The sequence below is a fragment of the Thunnus thynnus genome, chromosome 12, assembly GCF_963924715.1.
Source record: "Thunnus thynnus chromosome 12, fThuThy2.1, whole genome shotgun sequence".
Lineage (NCBI taxonomy): Eukaryota > Metazoa > Chordata > Actinopteri > Scombriformes > Scombridae > Thunnus > Thunnus thynnus.
Window position 1 is genome coordinate 1,203,258 of NC_089528.1, and position 15,396 is coordinate 1,218,653.

The 15,396-nt window shown below is 40.1% G+C and overlaps 1 protein-coding gene across 1 annotated transcript in view; it reads right to left on the reverse strand.

The window, feature by feature from the left end:
• Positions 1-780: 780 nt before the first annotated feature.
• The window catches only part of cntnap2b (contactin associated protein 2b), a 65,825-nt gene continuing 51,209 nt past the window's right edge, over positions 781-15,396 (reverse strand). The window contains exons 19-25 of the mRNA XM_067604772.1: positions 13,239-13,475; positions 12,885-13,118; positions 12,613-12,746; positions 11,796-11,889; positions 7,134-7,364; positions 6,937-7,011; positions 781-3,760 (exon numbers count right to left, since the gene is read on the reverse strand). Of these exons, the coding sequence (XP_067460873.1) occupies positions 3,561-3,760; positions 6,937-7,011; positions 7,134-7,364; positions 11,796-11,889; positions 12,613-12,746; positions 12,885-13,118; positions 13,239-13,475 (1,205 nt within the window). The 3' untranslated portion in view covers positions 781-3,560. The remainder of the gene's footprint in view (positions 3,761-6,936; positions 7,012-7,133; positions 7,365-11,795; positions 11,890-12,612; positions 12,747-12,884; positions 13,119-13,238; positions 13,476-15,396) is intronic.

The following is a 15,396-nucleotide window of genomic DNA, read 5'->3' on the forward strand; positions in this document are numbered from 1 at the left end:
ACCGTTGGCCTGCCACGGAGCAGGCTAGTTCTGCTGTCTAAATTACCATGGTTACTGAGTTGGGACTCATATAAATTGATGGAACAGAACTCTCACTTAAAGTAGCGAGGCTTATCGAAATAAACCAGGCTATCCTGTTAGCCAGCTTGATGGAACACCCCTCTGGACATGTTGTACAGACTGCTACACTTATTTACACGTTATAATACAGGATTTCTATGAAGGGAATTTAATGGATTTGCAGTATTTTAACCTTACTTTCTTCTTGGCACTGTATTGCCTTGTATCTTGTAAAACACTTAAAAACCATGTTTGGAAAAGTGGTATAGCAATAAAATAAAGTTCATTGTGTAATTATGCAGACAAAGAGCTGCATGTTGCTTGCCAGCAGCAGATTGAACACCCATCAGTGTTGCGTTCCTTTTGTCTCTAGATGAGTGCATTGTCAATATTAGTTGGCAACAAATAACTTGACCAATTCTAATCAATACTAATCCATTTTTATAATTCTTGTAGGTATAGATTTAGTTTCTTTCATGAAATCTGGTAATTGTCATCAACCAGTCCATGTGTCAAGGTCTGTTTATGTAGTTCTCTGGATTCTGTGGTTTTTAATGTTACATGTTGTTAGAGACTAATCTTCATTTACTGATAACTGTTTTCTGAAGTCTACAGTGTTATTTACGGTCTAAACCTGGGACAGTCATCAGGTTAGTTCTCTTTCAGATGTCAATCACCTGGATTCAGCTGTGTTTGTTCAAAAATCTAATATAAGCCAGATAAGATTTGTAATCATATTTTACTGGGCTTTCCAAGAGGAAGCATCAAAATTTTCAAGACAATGAGAAAAGCACTGAGGAGAAGAAAGAATGGGAAATCTGCTATAAAAAGAACAGTTAAGCAAAGTTTTGTACATATAACATGAAGAAAAAGCAATGTGATGCTACAGTGGCTTATGAAACAGAAACATTTCCATCATTCAGTGTCAAACAGCATGCCACTACACTGTGCTGCAGTCAAAGAAATACAAATGCAATACAATCAAATGTCAAGATGTAAGCCGTAGTTTTGTATGTGAACAACAAACATTCTTTTTCAGAAACATCATTGTACTTCATGAAAATCAAAGACATGGCTCAGGTTTTTTTTAAGGAGAGAAGAATTCTGAACGAAGTCCTCTCAGTCCATCTAAACAGTCAGAGTAGCAACAGGAAGAAGCTGGGTACAGTCCTCAACATGGCTGCACCTGCCATACCATCCCAATGCCAAATTCACTGAATCTGAAGCTCTACCAGACAGAGGAAATAAACTTATGACAAATCAGTATCATTAATACTGGTTTCTATCTCTAATACTGGTTCTCTTTCCAAAAATACTAAGTTAAATGGAAATAAATGAGACTTTCTTAGTAGCTGGGGAAAATGTATTCCTAGCATTCTTTTAATCAAGGCTGATTATGTCCCTTTGAAGGAGAGTGAAACAAACGCTTTGGCAAGCTGCTTGTTAGCTGTGTTGCACAGAATTAGATGAGAATCTCAGTATCTGTTTAATCTTATTCATCTCATTTCATCATCTCTCATCCAGTACAGAGAGAAAGGGCCAAGATGTTTTAAGCCCAGTTTAGCACAAAGACCTTGCTAGCCTAGCTCCATCAAGAGAGAAAGAAATACAGCTTCCAACCAGGGCTGTAGTTCTCAAGTTGCCTGAAGATGTTTGCTCTATTATCCTGGTCTTGTGAATGTTTTGACTTGGACTTGTCCTGATATCAGCCTCCCATCCCACCTATTTGGTCTCAACCACAACCACTTTAGCTTTTATTTCTTTATCTTGACCAGCATGGTTTGCTGCTCTGGTTGCCGACTGGAGAGGCGCAAAATTCTGTAATATCCCATACACATTTCTGAACTGTGATTAATGTGTGCTTATTTTTCAGTGTCTTCACCATATAATAGCCATCACAGTTTGCTTGTAACATTGTACAAGAATATTTTCTTTCTATTTCTTTTTTCTCAGAGATGATCTTCTGAGAGTTGCTCCAAAATTGTTTCCCGTTTTATCACATTTCAAGCCATTTGAATTCTGTCTAAACTCACACTTGACCCCTTTTTGGACTCATGGATTTTCTTGAATTGATCTCACAACAGCACAGTCTTGGTCTTGTCTCTAGAGCCAAGCTTCCAACAACTCCAAGCTGTGTTTCATACATTTTATCTGGTGTCGAAATAGAAAAAGCACAGGTTTTTGGCTGTCAGGTTTTAATTCTACTGTTCACAAAGCTGACTCTTGGATGGAGATTGAAAGCTAACTGAGTAAATCAGCCAGCTGTGGAGTTGTTGGAAGGTAGATTGGTTCACTTACGATGGAGCTAAGCTAGTAATTTTCACCTGCTACACACCTGTCTCTGTACTGGACGTACAGAGATAAACTTAATCTCCAAAATGTTGCAATATTCCTTAAATTGCAGTTATGTTGAGAAAGCTTTTGGTATGTGGTATCATTTTCAGACAGATGTTTTTGCATTATCATGTGCTAGCATTGCTAATAAAAGACAACCTCAACAAAGACAACCAACAAATCAGTGAGTTGGGCTCTTGTGGACTGACAGGACTCAGTTAATTCTTCAAAAGCTGAGCTCCTCCCTGAACTCATTTGAAAGGAAAAACAGTAGAATAAAAGATGCAATAATAGAGTTTCAACAATCAGTGTCCAAAAGTCATTAAGGGACACTGTTGGGTACGTATATGCAAAAAAAATAAATAGAAGTGTCATTTCCTTTCTCCCATTCTTAGTCCAAATGATGATGACAAACTCATGGCTACATCTCCTTCACAGACTAGCAAGCCTGTCACTACACACACACATATGCTTAAGTTTACAGTTATAGGGCTAAAACTAAACTTTACTGACAGTAATATAAAATAAGGCAAATGATTAAACATGAGATTGAACATTAAAAAAACAACAACTGGAATTTATGAGCATTGCTACAGATGTGGAGCATTATTGGTTGGCTGCCCATCAGCAGCAACATATATGATCATTATTATTAGCTAACCTGGAATACTAATATATCGCAAGGCATAAAGATATTAATCTATAAAAATAAATAAAGGCAAACAATGTAAGAACTTTTCTGAAAAAATATGACTTAAATATAAATAAATAAATAAACTGAAATCAAATTCAAAATGATATAAAACAAATTTTAAAACAAAAGCTAGTGAACTCACATCTTGCTCTGAACAGTAATCACTCACACATCCAAGGCCTGTAACTTCACAGCACCATCCTCTAAACCATATGGAGACTGTCATCCTGTCACACTGTCCAAAATAAGTTAAGATACACCGCTCCACATCTCCACATGGGCTCTGCCAGGCAGCACTGTGCCCTGTGCTTTAATACCAATACTGTAATGCCATGGTGTCCATTGTCCATAAAGTTTTTAAATAAACCGTTCGGCACATCCTCAAGGTTCCATAGGTGGTCACCTCACTACTACTCCCTATGCTTAGAAAACTACATACATCCAATGTCATGTGTCAATGTTGTTGAGGGGCTCAGATGAACCACTCCTTCTTGCTCTCGTCAATTGTTTCGGTGAAGGCTGGGTCATTGACAATGATCGCTGCGTCAGCACAATCTGCTGACTCTGCTCCCTTGGCCTCGTTGGTGTGGTAGGAGCCTTTGTGACGGAACATGTGACGGATCACAAACACCATGATGCACAAGACAGTGAAGATCACCATGGCGATGATACCTAAAACAAAACAAATGAATACTTCATTCACAATAGCAGACTGAAAAATTGAAATGTGCTGTCTGATGCTCTTAAAGCTGCACTCCAGTGGTTTATTATTGCACTTCCATGCAGCTGGGGGACACACAAGAGACAAAGCAATTATAGAATGGTAGATATCCTGATTTTTAGTCCCCAGTATGGGTCGGCCTAAGAAAAAAAAAACAAAAAAAACAACATATTCCACATAATGCATCCCTCACTGCCTGGTGAGCACCCACATCTTTCAAACTCCACAAACCTTCATTTGTAACACAGACTTTCTGTTATAAATGTGTGGTCTCCAAACTAAGCCAAGATAAACCTAATGACATCATGAAAACATGATCAGGATGCAGAGCCACAGAAGGCATTACTTACTTACATACTGCTCCTCATGAACTGAGCGTCATGTGTAAGATCAGTAGAGTTGTAAATGGTTGCATTTATATAGAGATTTTATCCAAAGTGCTCATTCATCCATTCACACGCACACTGATGGCAGCGAGTCACCATGCAAGCTGCTGGCCTGAACATAAGGAGCAATTTGGAGTTCAGTGTCTTGCCCAAGGACACGTCAACATGTGGACAGGAGGAGCTGACCATCCATCAAACCCTGTGCCCATTTTTAAGAATAAGAGGCATTGCTAAAACTGTTCTGATCAACTACAACAGTCATTTTTCTCACTGAAATGTCCCAATGTCTTGGAATGTGAAGGTTATGCAGGGTGAAGAGAGTGAAGAGAACAAGAGTCTTTTCCCACTTGACAAATTTAAAAGCAGATATATTTCTCCAGGAAATGCATCTATTAAAAAAGGATAATTTGCGGCTGTGTAAGGCTTGGATAAATCAGGTGTTTCATTCTGACTTCAACTCTAGAACTCTAGAACCTCTGAGCCTAACGGTAGACATGTTTTTGTATCTGGGCATCTTTTTCAACAACCAGTGTTGCTTGCCAACGCTTATGCTCCCAACTGGGACGATGAGACTTTTACAAACAAACTTTTGTCCTCCCTTCCCAGCCTGGACACACACAAACTCATACAAGGTGGTGACGTCAATACATTACTAATCCAGTACTGGACAGATCCAGTCCCAAACGAATGGCCACCTCTAAAATAGCTACATCTTTGTCCTATTTTTGGACAAAGTGATGGACATGACGTCATTCTAGCGCCCTGAGTACCGGTCATGGAGTAACTTGCCTAACTTTTCTCCTAAACTATATATCTAGGATTACTCTTTGATTAATATCAATGGGCAGACTCTAATTATAAAACAACAAGTTGGATTCAAATTCAACTGCAACAATATTTCAAATAACGTTTGACAACAACGAATCTCTCCTTGGATCATATCTTAACTTTCCAAATGCCACAGAAACCAACAGGGACATGAGCTCACTGACTGAAAGAAACACTACCAAAGCACTTTCTAGCATTTCTAAGCTGGGTGGGTCAACTACTGCTTTTAGCACACCAGCAAGAGTAGAAAGCCGTCCCCCGGCTGTAAAAAAGAAACAACTTTCAAGTCAAGAACTGTTACAATCCCTGGACCCAATTGACACTGAACATAGCATTGTGTCGTTAACAGAAGAAAAACTAAAGCATTTGGAGAAACTTAGCAAACTAGACATCCTTGACACACTTCTAATCGAAGTTGCCGAGCTGAAAAACATGGTCACGGTATTCAGAGCTGAAACAAAGGAGTTCAAAATAGTGTCTCAGATCTACAATCCGAAATCACAATCCACCTTCTGAAAGAATCACTTCTGGACCTTCAAACCAGACTCTACATGGACAATAAATTATTTAAGGACTCAAATATCACACCTTGGCTAGAGTGACACTATCTTATACTGAATCCTTGGAGTCAGTGACTGACTGTGAACTGAGAATCGCCAAAAACATAACACCTGGGACACACTGGATGCGTGAACCTCAGCAGTGCGTGTGAGTCGCTGAACTGCTGCGTCCACACAGGAAGCCTGTCTGCTGCAGCGCTTCTGCCACTTTCTATCGTGTTCCCTGTCCATTTCTGCTGAAAACTGCGTGCATCACGTGGAGAAAATAGGCAAGACCTTGATTCTCTAGATGACACGACACAGCAGCCTCTTGTCTCATGCGGGCTGTGTGCCTGCTCTAACCTATTAACATGGACACCGAAATGAAAAGCAAGAGGTTCCGTGACGCACATGCGCTGCTCACACATCCAGTGTGTCCCAGGTGTAACTGTCTACTCCTAACAGTGTAATGGTTGGAATATGGAGTTCTTGAGGGAAGACGGTTGAGGAAATTAACCATGCATGCTTGTATTATGTGCTCCTACACTTGCTTACAAGTGTATGAGAAATTATGTTTATGAGCAGGCAGGCTTATGGGTGACATGCATGTAAGGTGATACATGACATTCAGCATCTGAACCCTTTTCTCCTTATTTTTTTTCCCTCTATAGCAATGCAATTTGCGTACTATACACACACACATACACACTCTCACCCATTAAGGTGATAATACCTATATATACCTATATATTATTTAACTGATGAATGTGGGTATACTTGTGCAAAGGCATGTTTGTGTGTTATAAATATCAGATATTGTTCCTTCTCTGCTCTCTTCCCCTGCTTCTTCTTCTTCTCTTCTCTATCCTTGCTTATAGCTGAGCTGCATATTAGTGCTCCTCACTATTTGCCAACTTTGAACCTGCTTGCATCTCACACTGAGTTAGCCCACTTCATCCGACATGAGTATAGTTCATAAAGGTGTGAATGTGCATGTATTTGTGAGTGTGTAATGGGTATTCTGGGTCTCTACTTTAGACAACAATGCTGAATTTGACCTCATTCTGAGGAATTTCTCTCTACTCTAGCAGCAGACTTTATAGTTGTCTCTTCGTCTACTAAAATATCCACATTTAGCGTTCGGTTTTGATACAGCAACATGTGAGAATTTGTGTTCTTGTGGGATTTAGGACATTGCTCGAATTTTCCTCCAGTCTTTTGTCTTTTGTATTTACCATCTATTCTGACTGTAAAGACTGTAAAAAAAGTTATCTGTCTGATTATGTGATAGGAGTCTAGTCTTTGTAGGTGTCAACAGTTTTAGGGACTGTTCCTAGCTTCAGCTCTAATGCTTGGTAGTTAGATGAGATTTACCTCCAATTATGGCAGAGTTGCGATCCACTCCATCACCAATGGCCTTGTCCTCATTGAAGGGGAAAACAGCTCCAGCTGTGGAAAGTGAAAATTCGTTATCAGTTTGAACTCTGACATGAACTCATCATTCTTTTGGATTTTGACTGCTGTTGGCTTGATGTTTCTTGAAACTATATTATTTGCCTGTGTGTCCCTACCAGCTTCTATGTGCCAGGGGTCACTAGCCGAGACCATGGGGGAGATGGTCAGGGGAGAGGCTCCACAGTTGGATGGGACCAGGATCCCATGGGTGCTGACGGGTGCTGCCAGGCCAGAGCGCAGCGCAGCCTTCAGTGGTGCCACACTGTTTAACTGAACTCTTGACAGACAGCCCACAAAGCCCGGTGTGTTATACCGCTCGATCAGGATGGGGTCAATCTGTCCTGTTTCTAGTAATACAGCAGATCAGACAGCAAGGGGGTTATCTTCATTTTACACCATTTCAAAACTCTTTCCAGGGCCCAGTGTTACCTTTTAAAAGATTGACTGCTGTTACAAGAAAATCTTGTATCTCCAGATCATCAGTTATTTTAAGCTTAATAAAGAACATTTTTGAGATAATTACGCAAAGAAAGAAAGAAAGGAATTGCTTCAAACGACATTTTACACACTTGACATTATCAGAAAAAATATTATATTTTATTGCATGCAAAATAATTTACAGTGTAGCAAAGATATTCTATAAAAAGGAAGAGATTCACTCTATGCCAGCAGAGGACACCCAACAGCAGTAAGTACAAAACTGTGGTCAACTGGTGAATTATTCAGAGGACGTTTATGTGGAACAGTACTGGGTTAGGCCTTGTACTGTCCTGTTTATACCAGGGAAATATGCAGTGGTGGAAGAAGTATTCAGATCTTTTACTTTAATAAAAGCAGCAATACCACAGAGCTGTAATATTTTACATATATTAAACAAGGTAAATTATTAACACTGATGAGTCAGTTGCAGCTGCTCAAGGTGGAGCTAGTTTAAACTACTCTCTGAAGGTCACCGGATAAATGTGAGGGGTGGTGATATTATAGATTAGGAAAAAAGAAAAAAACAAAGTTCTGCTGCATCAATTTGGATTAGATATTGTTTTCTTTTCTTTAATCTTTGCATTTTTTACTTTTGGGAGGGGAAATGTCTCTTTGGTGGAACTGCAAACAACTCAGACATCTGAAACATGACACAAGAGACACAAATACACTGATTCTTTGTAAAAGGCCACAAGCCAAACAATTTGGGGACTGCTGGTTTCATCTTTAATAATGCAGTGTGATTTATAAGCTGATTATTATGTTATTATATGTCAAATCTTCATCTGAAAAGTAACTAAAGCTGTCAAATAAACGTAGTAGAGTAGAAAGTGAAATATTTCTCTCTGAAATGTAATGGAGTGGAAGTATGAAGTAGCATCAAATGGAAATACTCAAGGACAGTACAAGTACCTGTACAGTACAAGTATAGTACTTGAGTAAATGTAATCACTTTTTACTTTACACCACTGTAAATACGGATACAAATGTAGACAGAAAATAGTAATCTACCTCTCCTAGATGTACTTTTCAGATGTAAGCACCCAAAAACACAACAAAAAGGTGTGCTCATTGTTGACACTTTAAACTTTATGCAGTACATGGTCAAATAAACAGCATAACAGGTAACAGTGAGCCTACACACCATTGTCTCACCATGAGGAAAACACTGCTGCAACTGAACATGATCGTGTTCAGTGAAAGGTTAATTCAACTATCTTTCTTAAATTTATGGTTGTTCTTTACAGAGTTTGAATTACAACAAAAAAAGGTGTCCGCACAGCATGTGGCTTTTAGATAACAGTGTGTGGACTGTGACAATATTGATGGTAACTATTAGCACTATGTCATATATCTCAAAATGTTTCGTATACCTGTAGTACTATGTTACAGCATATCCCTCCAGCACAACCGTAAGGAATCTGGGAGTTATCTTTGATCAGGATATGTCCTTTAACTCCCACATAAATCAAATTTCAAGGACTGCCTTTTCTCACTAACGTAATATCGCAAAAATCAGGCACATCCTTTCCCAAAAAGATGCAGAAAAACTAGTCCACGCATTTGTTACTTCTAGGCTGGTTTATTGCAATTCCTTATTATCAGGCTGCCCTAACAAGTCTCTAAAGACTCTCCAGCTGGTCCAGAATGCAGCTGCACATGTACTGACTAAAACTAGAAAAAGAGATCACATTTCTCCCATTTTAGCTTCTCTACATTGGCTTCCTGTAAAATCTAGAATAAAATTTAAAATCCTTCTCCTAACTTACAAAGCCCTTAATGGTCAGGCACCATCATATCTTGAAGAGCTCATAGTACCGTATTATCCCACTAGAACACTGCACTCCCAGAATGCAGGCTTACTTGTGGTTCCTACAGTCTTTAAAAGTAGAATGGGAGGCAGAGCCTTCAGCTATCAGGCTCCTCTCTTGTGGAACCATCCTCCAGATTCGGTCCGCAGTGCAGACACCCTCTCTATGTTTAAGAGTAGGCTTCAAACTTTCCTTTTTGATAAAGCTTAGAGTTAGGGCCGACCAGGCTCACCTTGGATCAGTCCTTAGTTATGCTGCTATAGGCCTAGACTGCTGGGGTACTTCCCATGATGCACTGAGCTCCTCTCTCCTCCTCCTCCTCTCCATCTGTATGCATTCATGTAACATCAATGCATGTCACTAACTTTGCTTCTTCCCCGGAGTTTTTTGTGCTTTCTCATCTCGCAGGAAACCCTGGGTTGCAGGCCTAGCCTTCGCGGTCCTTCGCAGTCCTGTTGGTATCCTTCCCTGGCTATTGCTACTGCTATTGCTGTGGTCATTGTTATTCACTCTACATGAAAAGTGCCCTGAGATGACTTTTGTTGTGATTTGGTGCTATATAAATAAAAATTGATTGATTGATTGATGATGATGTTGTCTTTATCTTGTAGTCTTTCTAAAATATGACTATAATATGAAGCTCCATTTGGACGGGATTATTATTCAAGATAGAGGTATATTAATATATTTATTAATAATAAAATATTTACTGTCCTCCTCTTTTCAAAACTTAACATTCTGGATGGCAGTTTTAACTATTACCAAATTATAGTAAGTGGTTCTGTAATAGAAAAGAAGATTCTGTGGGAAAATCAAGTGACTCCACCAGTGGGTGGAGTCACATAAAAAAAACAAAAAAAACAACTAAATTTTATCTGTATTAAGTTGAAAATGACAGAAGTATATGGTATCCATCATTCTTTATTTCACATTGAATATAACTGAAACTTTGCTTTTGATTTACAACTAAGCATATTATTTTATAAAATAAAACAAATGAAAATGGCATGGCCAAAAATATTGGGACCCTTAACTTAACGTTTTGTAGCACAGCCTTTGGAGGCAATAACTGCAGTTAAGTGCTTTCTGTAACTCTGAATAAGGTTTCTACACTTCTCCACTGGTAGTTCAGCCCACTCTTGTCGAGCAAACTGCTCCAGTTCTCTCAGGTTTGATGGGTGCCGTCTCCCAACTGCAAGTTTAAGCTCTTTCCACAGATGTTCAATGGGATTCGGATCAGGACTCATAGCAAGCCTGTATGTTTGGGGTCATTATCATGCTGGAAGACTCATGACCTTCGATTAAGACACAGCTTTCTAACGCTGGGCTGTATGTTTTGCTCCAAAATACCTTGACAGTCTTCTGATTTCATTGTGCCCTGCACAGATTCAGGGAACCCAGTGCCTGAGGTAGCAAAGCAACCCTAAAACATCACTGAGCCTCCTCCATGTTTCACAGTAGGCATGGTGTTCTTTTCTTTGAAGGCTTCATTTTTTCTTCTGGAAATGGGCTTGGTGTGATTTACTACAAAGGTCTAATTTTGTTTCATCTGTCCAAAGCACATTCTCCTAGAAGGACTTTGGTTTGTCAAAATGCATTTTGGCAAAGTCCAGTCTAGCTTTTTAGTGTCTCCCTCTTAGAAGTGGGGTCTTCCATGGAGCCCATTTTCATTCAGCAATGGATTTTGCGACTTGAAACTATTGTACCTTTAACTTGAAGATCAGCTTGGATCTGTATTGAAGTTTTCCTTGGTTCCTTCTCAACCATTCGAGCAATCCTTCTGTTCAATCTCAGGCAAAATCTTCCTCTTGCAACCACGTCCAGAGATGTTGGCTACAGTTCCATGGGCCTTAAATTTCTTAATAATATAGGCAACAGTGGCCACAGGAACATCAAGCTCTTTGGCTATTACCTTTTTTCTAATGTCTTCAGACCACTGTCTCGTTTTCCTTCAGTTTTCCATGTTCAATGTGATGCAAACAGTGACACAAAACGGCAGAGCGAGTAATTTTCTCCTTTTAAACTGGCTGCATGAGTGATTATAAGACTGAAAACACCTGGGATACAAATTAAAACACAATAGTCTGCTTAAAGTATCACTACATATCAATTATTTCTTACAACTTCTAAAGGGTACCAATAATTTTGTCCAGGCTATTTTAGAATGTCTTTGTAGAATAAGCATGAATTCTTTTTGTTTTCACAACTTTTTTGTTTTGTTCCACTGCAAACCAACACAGATGCATTGATGATATATTGATAGATATCTTTTAATTTCAACCCTGTTCTGGGCGAATGGTGCATTATTTTAATAAAATGTGCAAGGGTACCAATAATTTCGGCCACATCTGTAAATCAATAGGTAACTGGTACTGTAATTACACACATGCACCATGTGGACAGGATTAAAATCACCCAACATCCCTTTGAGAAAAATCCTGTCTGAGTAGGATCAGCACACACACTTAAACACAGCTACACACTTACCAAAGACCTTTCCGAGAAAGATACTTTTGACCAAGTTGAACTGGGTGTCAGAGGCCTCAGGCAGAGTGTATGTGGACACTGGGTAGTGGTCCAGCTGGAGAATACAGATGGAGGAAAGAAACAATGACAAGTTCAACTTAAATCTGCTGTTACTGTCTGTTACCAAGAACCATTAATTTTCCGGTGTGGGTCTTAAGAGTAACCAGACGTGCCAGATGGTTTGTTACACAGGACCATCTGAGAAGTCGTTCTTAGAAACTGTTTGGAAAAGGGCAGGCATTTTCAAAAAATATTTGGCTGGTGACTGGATGAACCATCTATCACCATCTATCACAGGCTATCACTTCTCCCTTTCGTCACACCAATGCCACGACCATAGCTGCCAGTAGTTCTAGGATGCTGAGCACATAACTTGAAGCTGACAAGACGGATTTTCGTGTGATCTTGTGATCTTTTCGAATCCAGTTGCCTCACCAGGTAACCTTAAGAGGCCAGTTCACCCAAATAAATAAACACACTTTCTAGTTTCCCTCTATCTGTCATGGAGATATCAGATTTATTTGTCCAGGTTAGCTAGCTGCTTCCAGTTTTCATGCTAAGCTAAGCTAACCACATCCTGTTCTAGCTCTGTACTTAACACATGAGATGAGACTGATACCCATCTTCTCATCTCACTATTTCCCAAAATACCTAACTATTACTTACTGACTTACTTACTTACTTACTACTGCAATCTGACACCTTTTCTCAACATATTTGCAGCATACAGTGTTCGATGTAACACCCTCAGGTACTACTGTACTAATAGGACACTAACCTGTAGTCGTATCTCCCTTAAGTTCCTGGTTATGTTGACAGAGTGTGGCTGTCCATTGGCCACGTTGCGGTGGTCAACATCTATGGTGTAAGGTTCTGTTAGCCCCCCAAGGTTGTAGCGGATCTGGAGAGTGCCTGGACACATACATACACAGACACAGAGTATGTTTTAACACAGGATAATAATGTAACCACAGTTCATAAAATATATCTTTTTATATAGATAAATGAATAAATAAAAAACTGGATCAGGTATGATGCTGATGAGCCCACCATTGTGCCTGAGCACCACAGCCAAGTAGTCCTGAGTCCTGGAGCTGATGTAGACCAGGATGCTGGGAGTGCTGGAGGTGCTGAAGCTGAACACCAGCTCTTCCTGAGTCAGGTTGGCCTCACTGGGAACACCAACACTTGACAGGCTCTTCACCTCCTGCAACGCAAAAGGTCCTGCCTCTGGCAGAAAGTCATAACGCACAAGGGTTCCTGTCTCAAAGTAGCCGCCCACATCTAACACACACGCACACACAAACAGCAGCAGAAGAAGAAAGGGAAATTAAAACATCATACAAGTGTTGATAACTTTGTTGTTGCATCTAATCTAATTTAATCCCGTGCTGGAGGCCATACCGTCAGTGCAGAAGGGTCCATCGTATGCTGTGAGGGAGCAGTCACAGGAGTATCCATTGTACTGCTCCACACACTTCCCTCCATTCCTGCAGTGCATCCCGTAGCTGCTGCAGTGGCCCTGGCAGCCTGGATTCACCCCTGGAGTCACCTTTGCCCTCTCCTCCAGGTTATAGGTCACACCATTCATCTTCAGAGACCGCATGCAGCCCAGGAAACCCCTCTGACCACCCGAGGCACCTGGGAAAAAAGACATGAAGCATAGCATTAGTTCAGACAGAGCACAGCTGTTTCATTCCTGGTTCACAATCAATGGTCATTCGATGCTCTGTGTGGCCCGTAATATCCAAATATTTATGTGTGTGTGCAATGTGGAAATTTGAAAGGAGCTGGCAGAATTGCAAAATTCTACATAAACTGAATGAGGCTCTATAGAATATGATGCATAAACATGATGAACATGTGGGCGGCTGTGGCTCAGGAGGTAGAGCAGGTCGTCCACTAATCGGAAGATCAGCAGTTCGATTTCCGGCTCCTCCAGTTGGCATGTCGATGTGTCCTTGAGCAAGATACTTAACCCCTAATTGCTCCTGATGGCTGTGCCATCAGTGTGAGAATGTGTGTAAATGATTAGATTTCCTCTGATAGGCAGGTTGGGACCTTGCATGGTAGCCTCTGTACCCATTCAGCATGTGAATGGGTGAAGGTGAAAGTAGTGTAAAAGCGCTTTGAGTGGTCAGAAGACTAGAAAGGCACTATACAAGTACAGTCCATTTACCATTTGAACATCATTATGATCTCATTAGTTATATAATAAATACAATGAGAGCTAAGGAGCTTTGTAGATTTCAGTGCATTTCATGACTAGTAAATCATAAATGTTGTCTGTATGACCTTATAAAGAATTGGTTAGAATGAGCATGTTAAAATTAAAATGTGCTGAGTTAGAAGTGTTAAGATGTTACAATGTTACAATTTCATTTAGCAGATGCTTTTATCCAAAGCAACGTACATTTGACAGTGGTAGTGAATTAGGCTACATTAGCTTGAATGAATGTCATACCATATACTGTACATTATACATGTCATCATTATGACGAGTCAAAAGTTTGGACACACTTTCTCATTCAAGGGAATGGGAAGGTGTGTCCAAACTTTTGACTGGTCATCATCATCATGTGCCATACTCTGCCAGAGCCTCAGTCACCACTTTCTTCCACTGCGATCTGTCAGTCAAACTTCTTGCATCTCTGGCAGTGAGGCTGGTCCACTTCTTGATGTTGTCAATCTAAGTTATCCTCTGTTTGCCTTCAACCACAATGTCTTTTAGTGTGTCATCAGTTCTTGAGATGTGTCTGAAATAGCAAGTTTCCTTTCGATAATGGTTTACAGAAATATTGGTTTCATGCCAATCTTTTCTATGATGAAATCATTGGATTTTCTTTCAATGTATGATATCCTGAGGATCCGTCTCTATGTCCACATCTCAAATGCTATCAACTTCTTTTCATCAGGTACTTTAGGGGTCCATGTCTCACAGCCATACAAGGCTACTGGCCAGACGAGACTCTTGAGGAGGTGTATCTTGGTGCCAGTGCTCACAGATCTATCTTTCCATATCTTTCCATAGTTTGGCAGTGCTTGTGTGTGCCATTGCTATCCTTTGCCTTATTTCCTTGCTGCATTTGTTTGTGTCATTTAGTTCTGCATCAAGGTATGTAAAGGTGGACGCTTGTTCGATCTTGTTTCTGATGTAGATGTCAGCAACTGCATTTTTGCTTACCACCATAACTTCGGTCTTTTTGACATTTATCAGCAATCCAAACTCAGCAAACACTTTTGCAACATTTTTGAGTAGTGCTTATTGGTCTTCTTCTGTTGTGGCTAGCAGGGCTGTGTCATCTGCGTATCTCAAGTTACTGAGGGTTCTTCCTCCTACTTTAATGTCAGTTGAACGCATTTGAGTAGTCGATGAAGCAGATGTGCAAGGGCGTGCTGACCTCTCTCATTTTCTCTATTATTAGACACATGTTGAAGAGCTGGTCCCTGGTACCATGGCCACTCCTGAGGCCAGCCTGTTTGAGTGCAATTTCTCTGTCAACGTAGTTCTTTATTCTCTCAGAGATGATTATGAGTAGAACCTTGCTGGCATGTGATATCA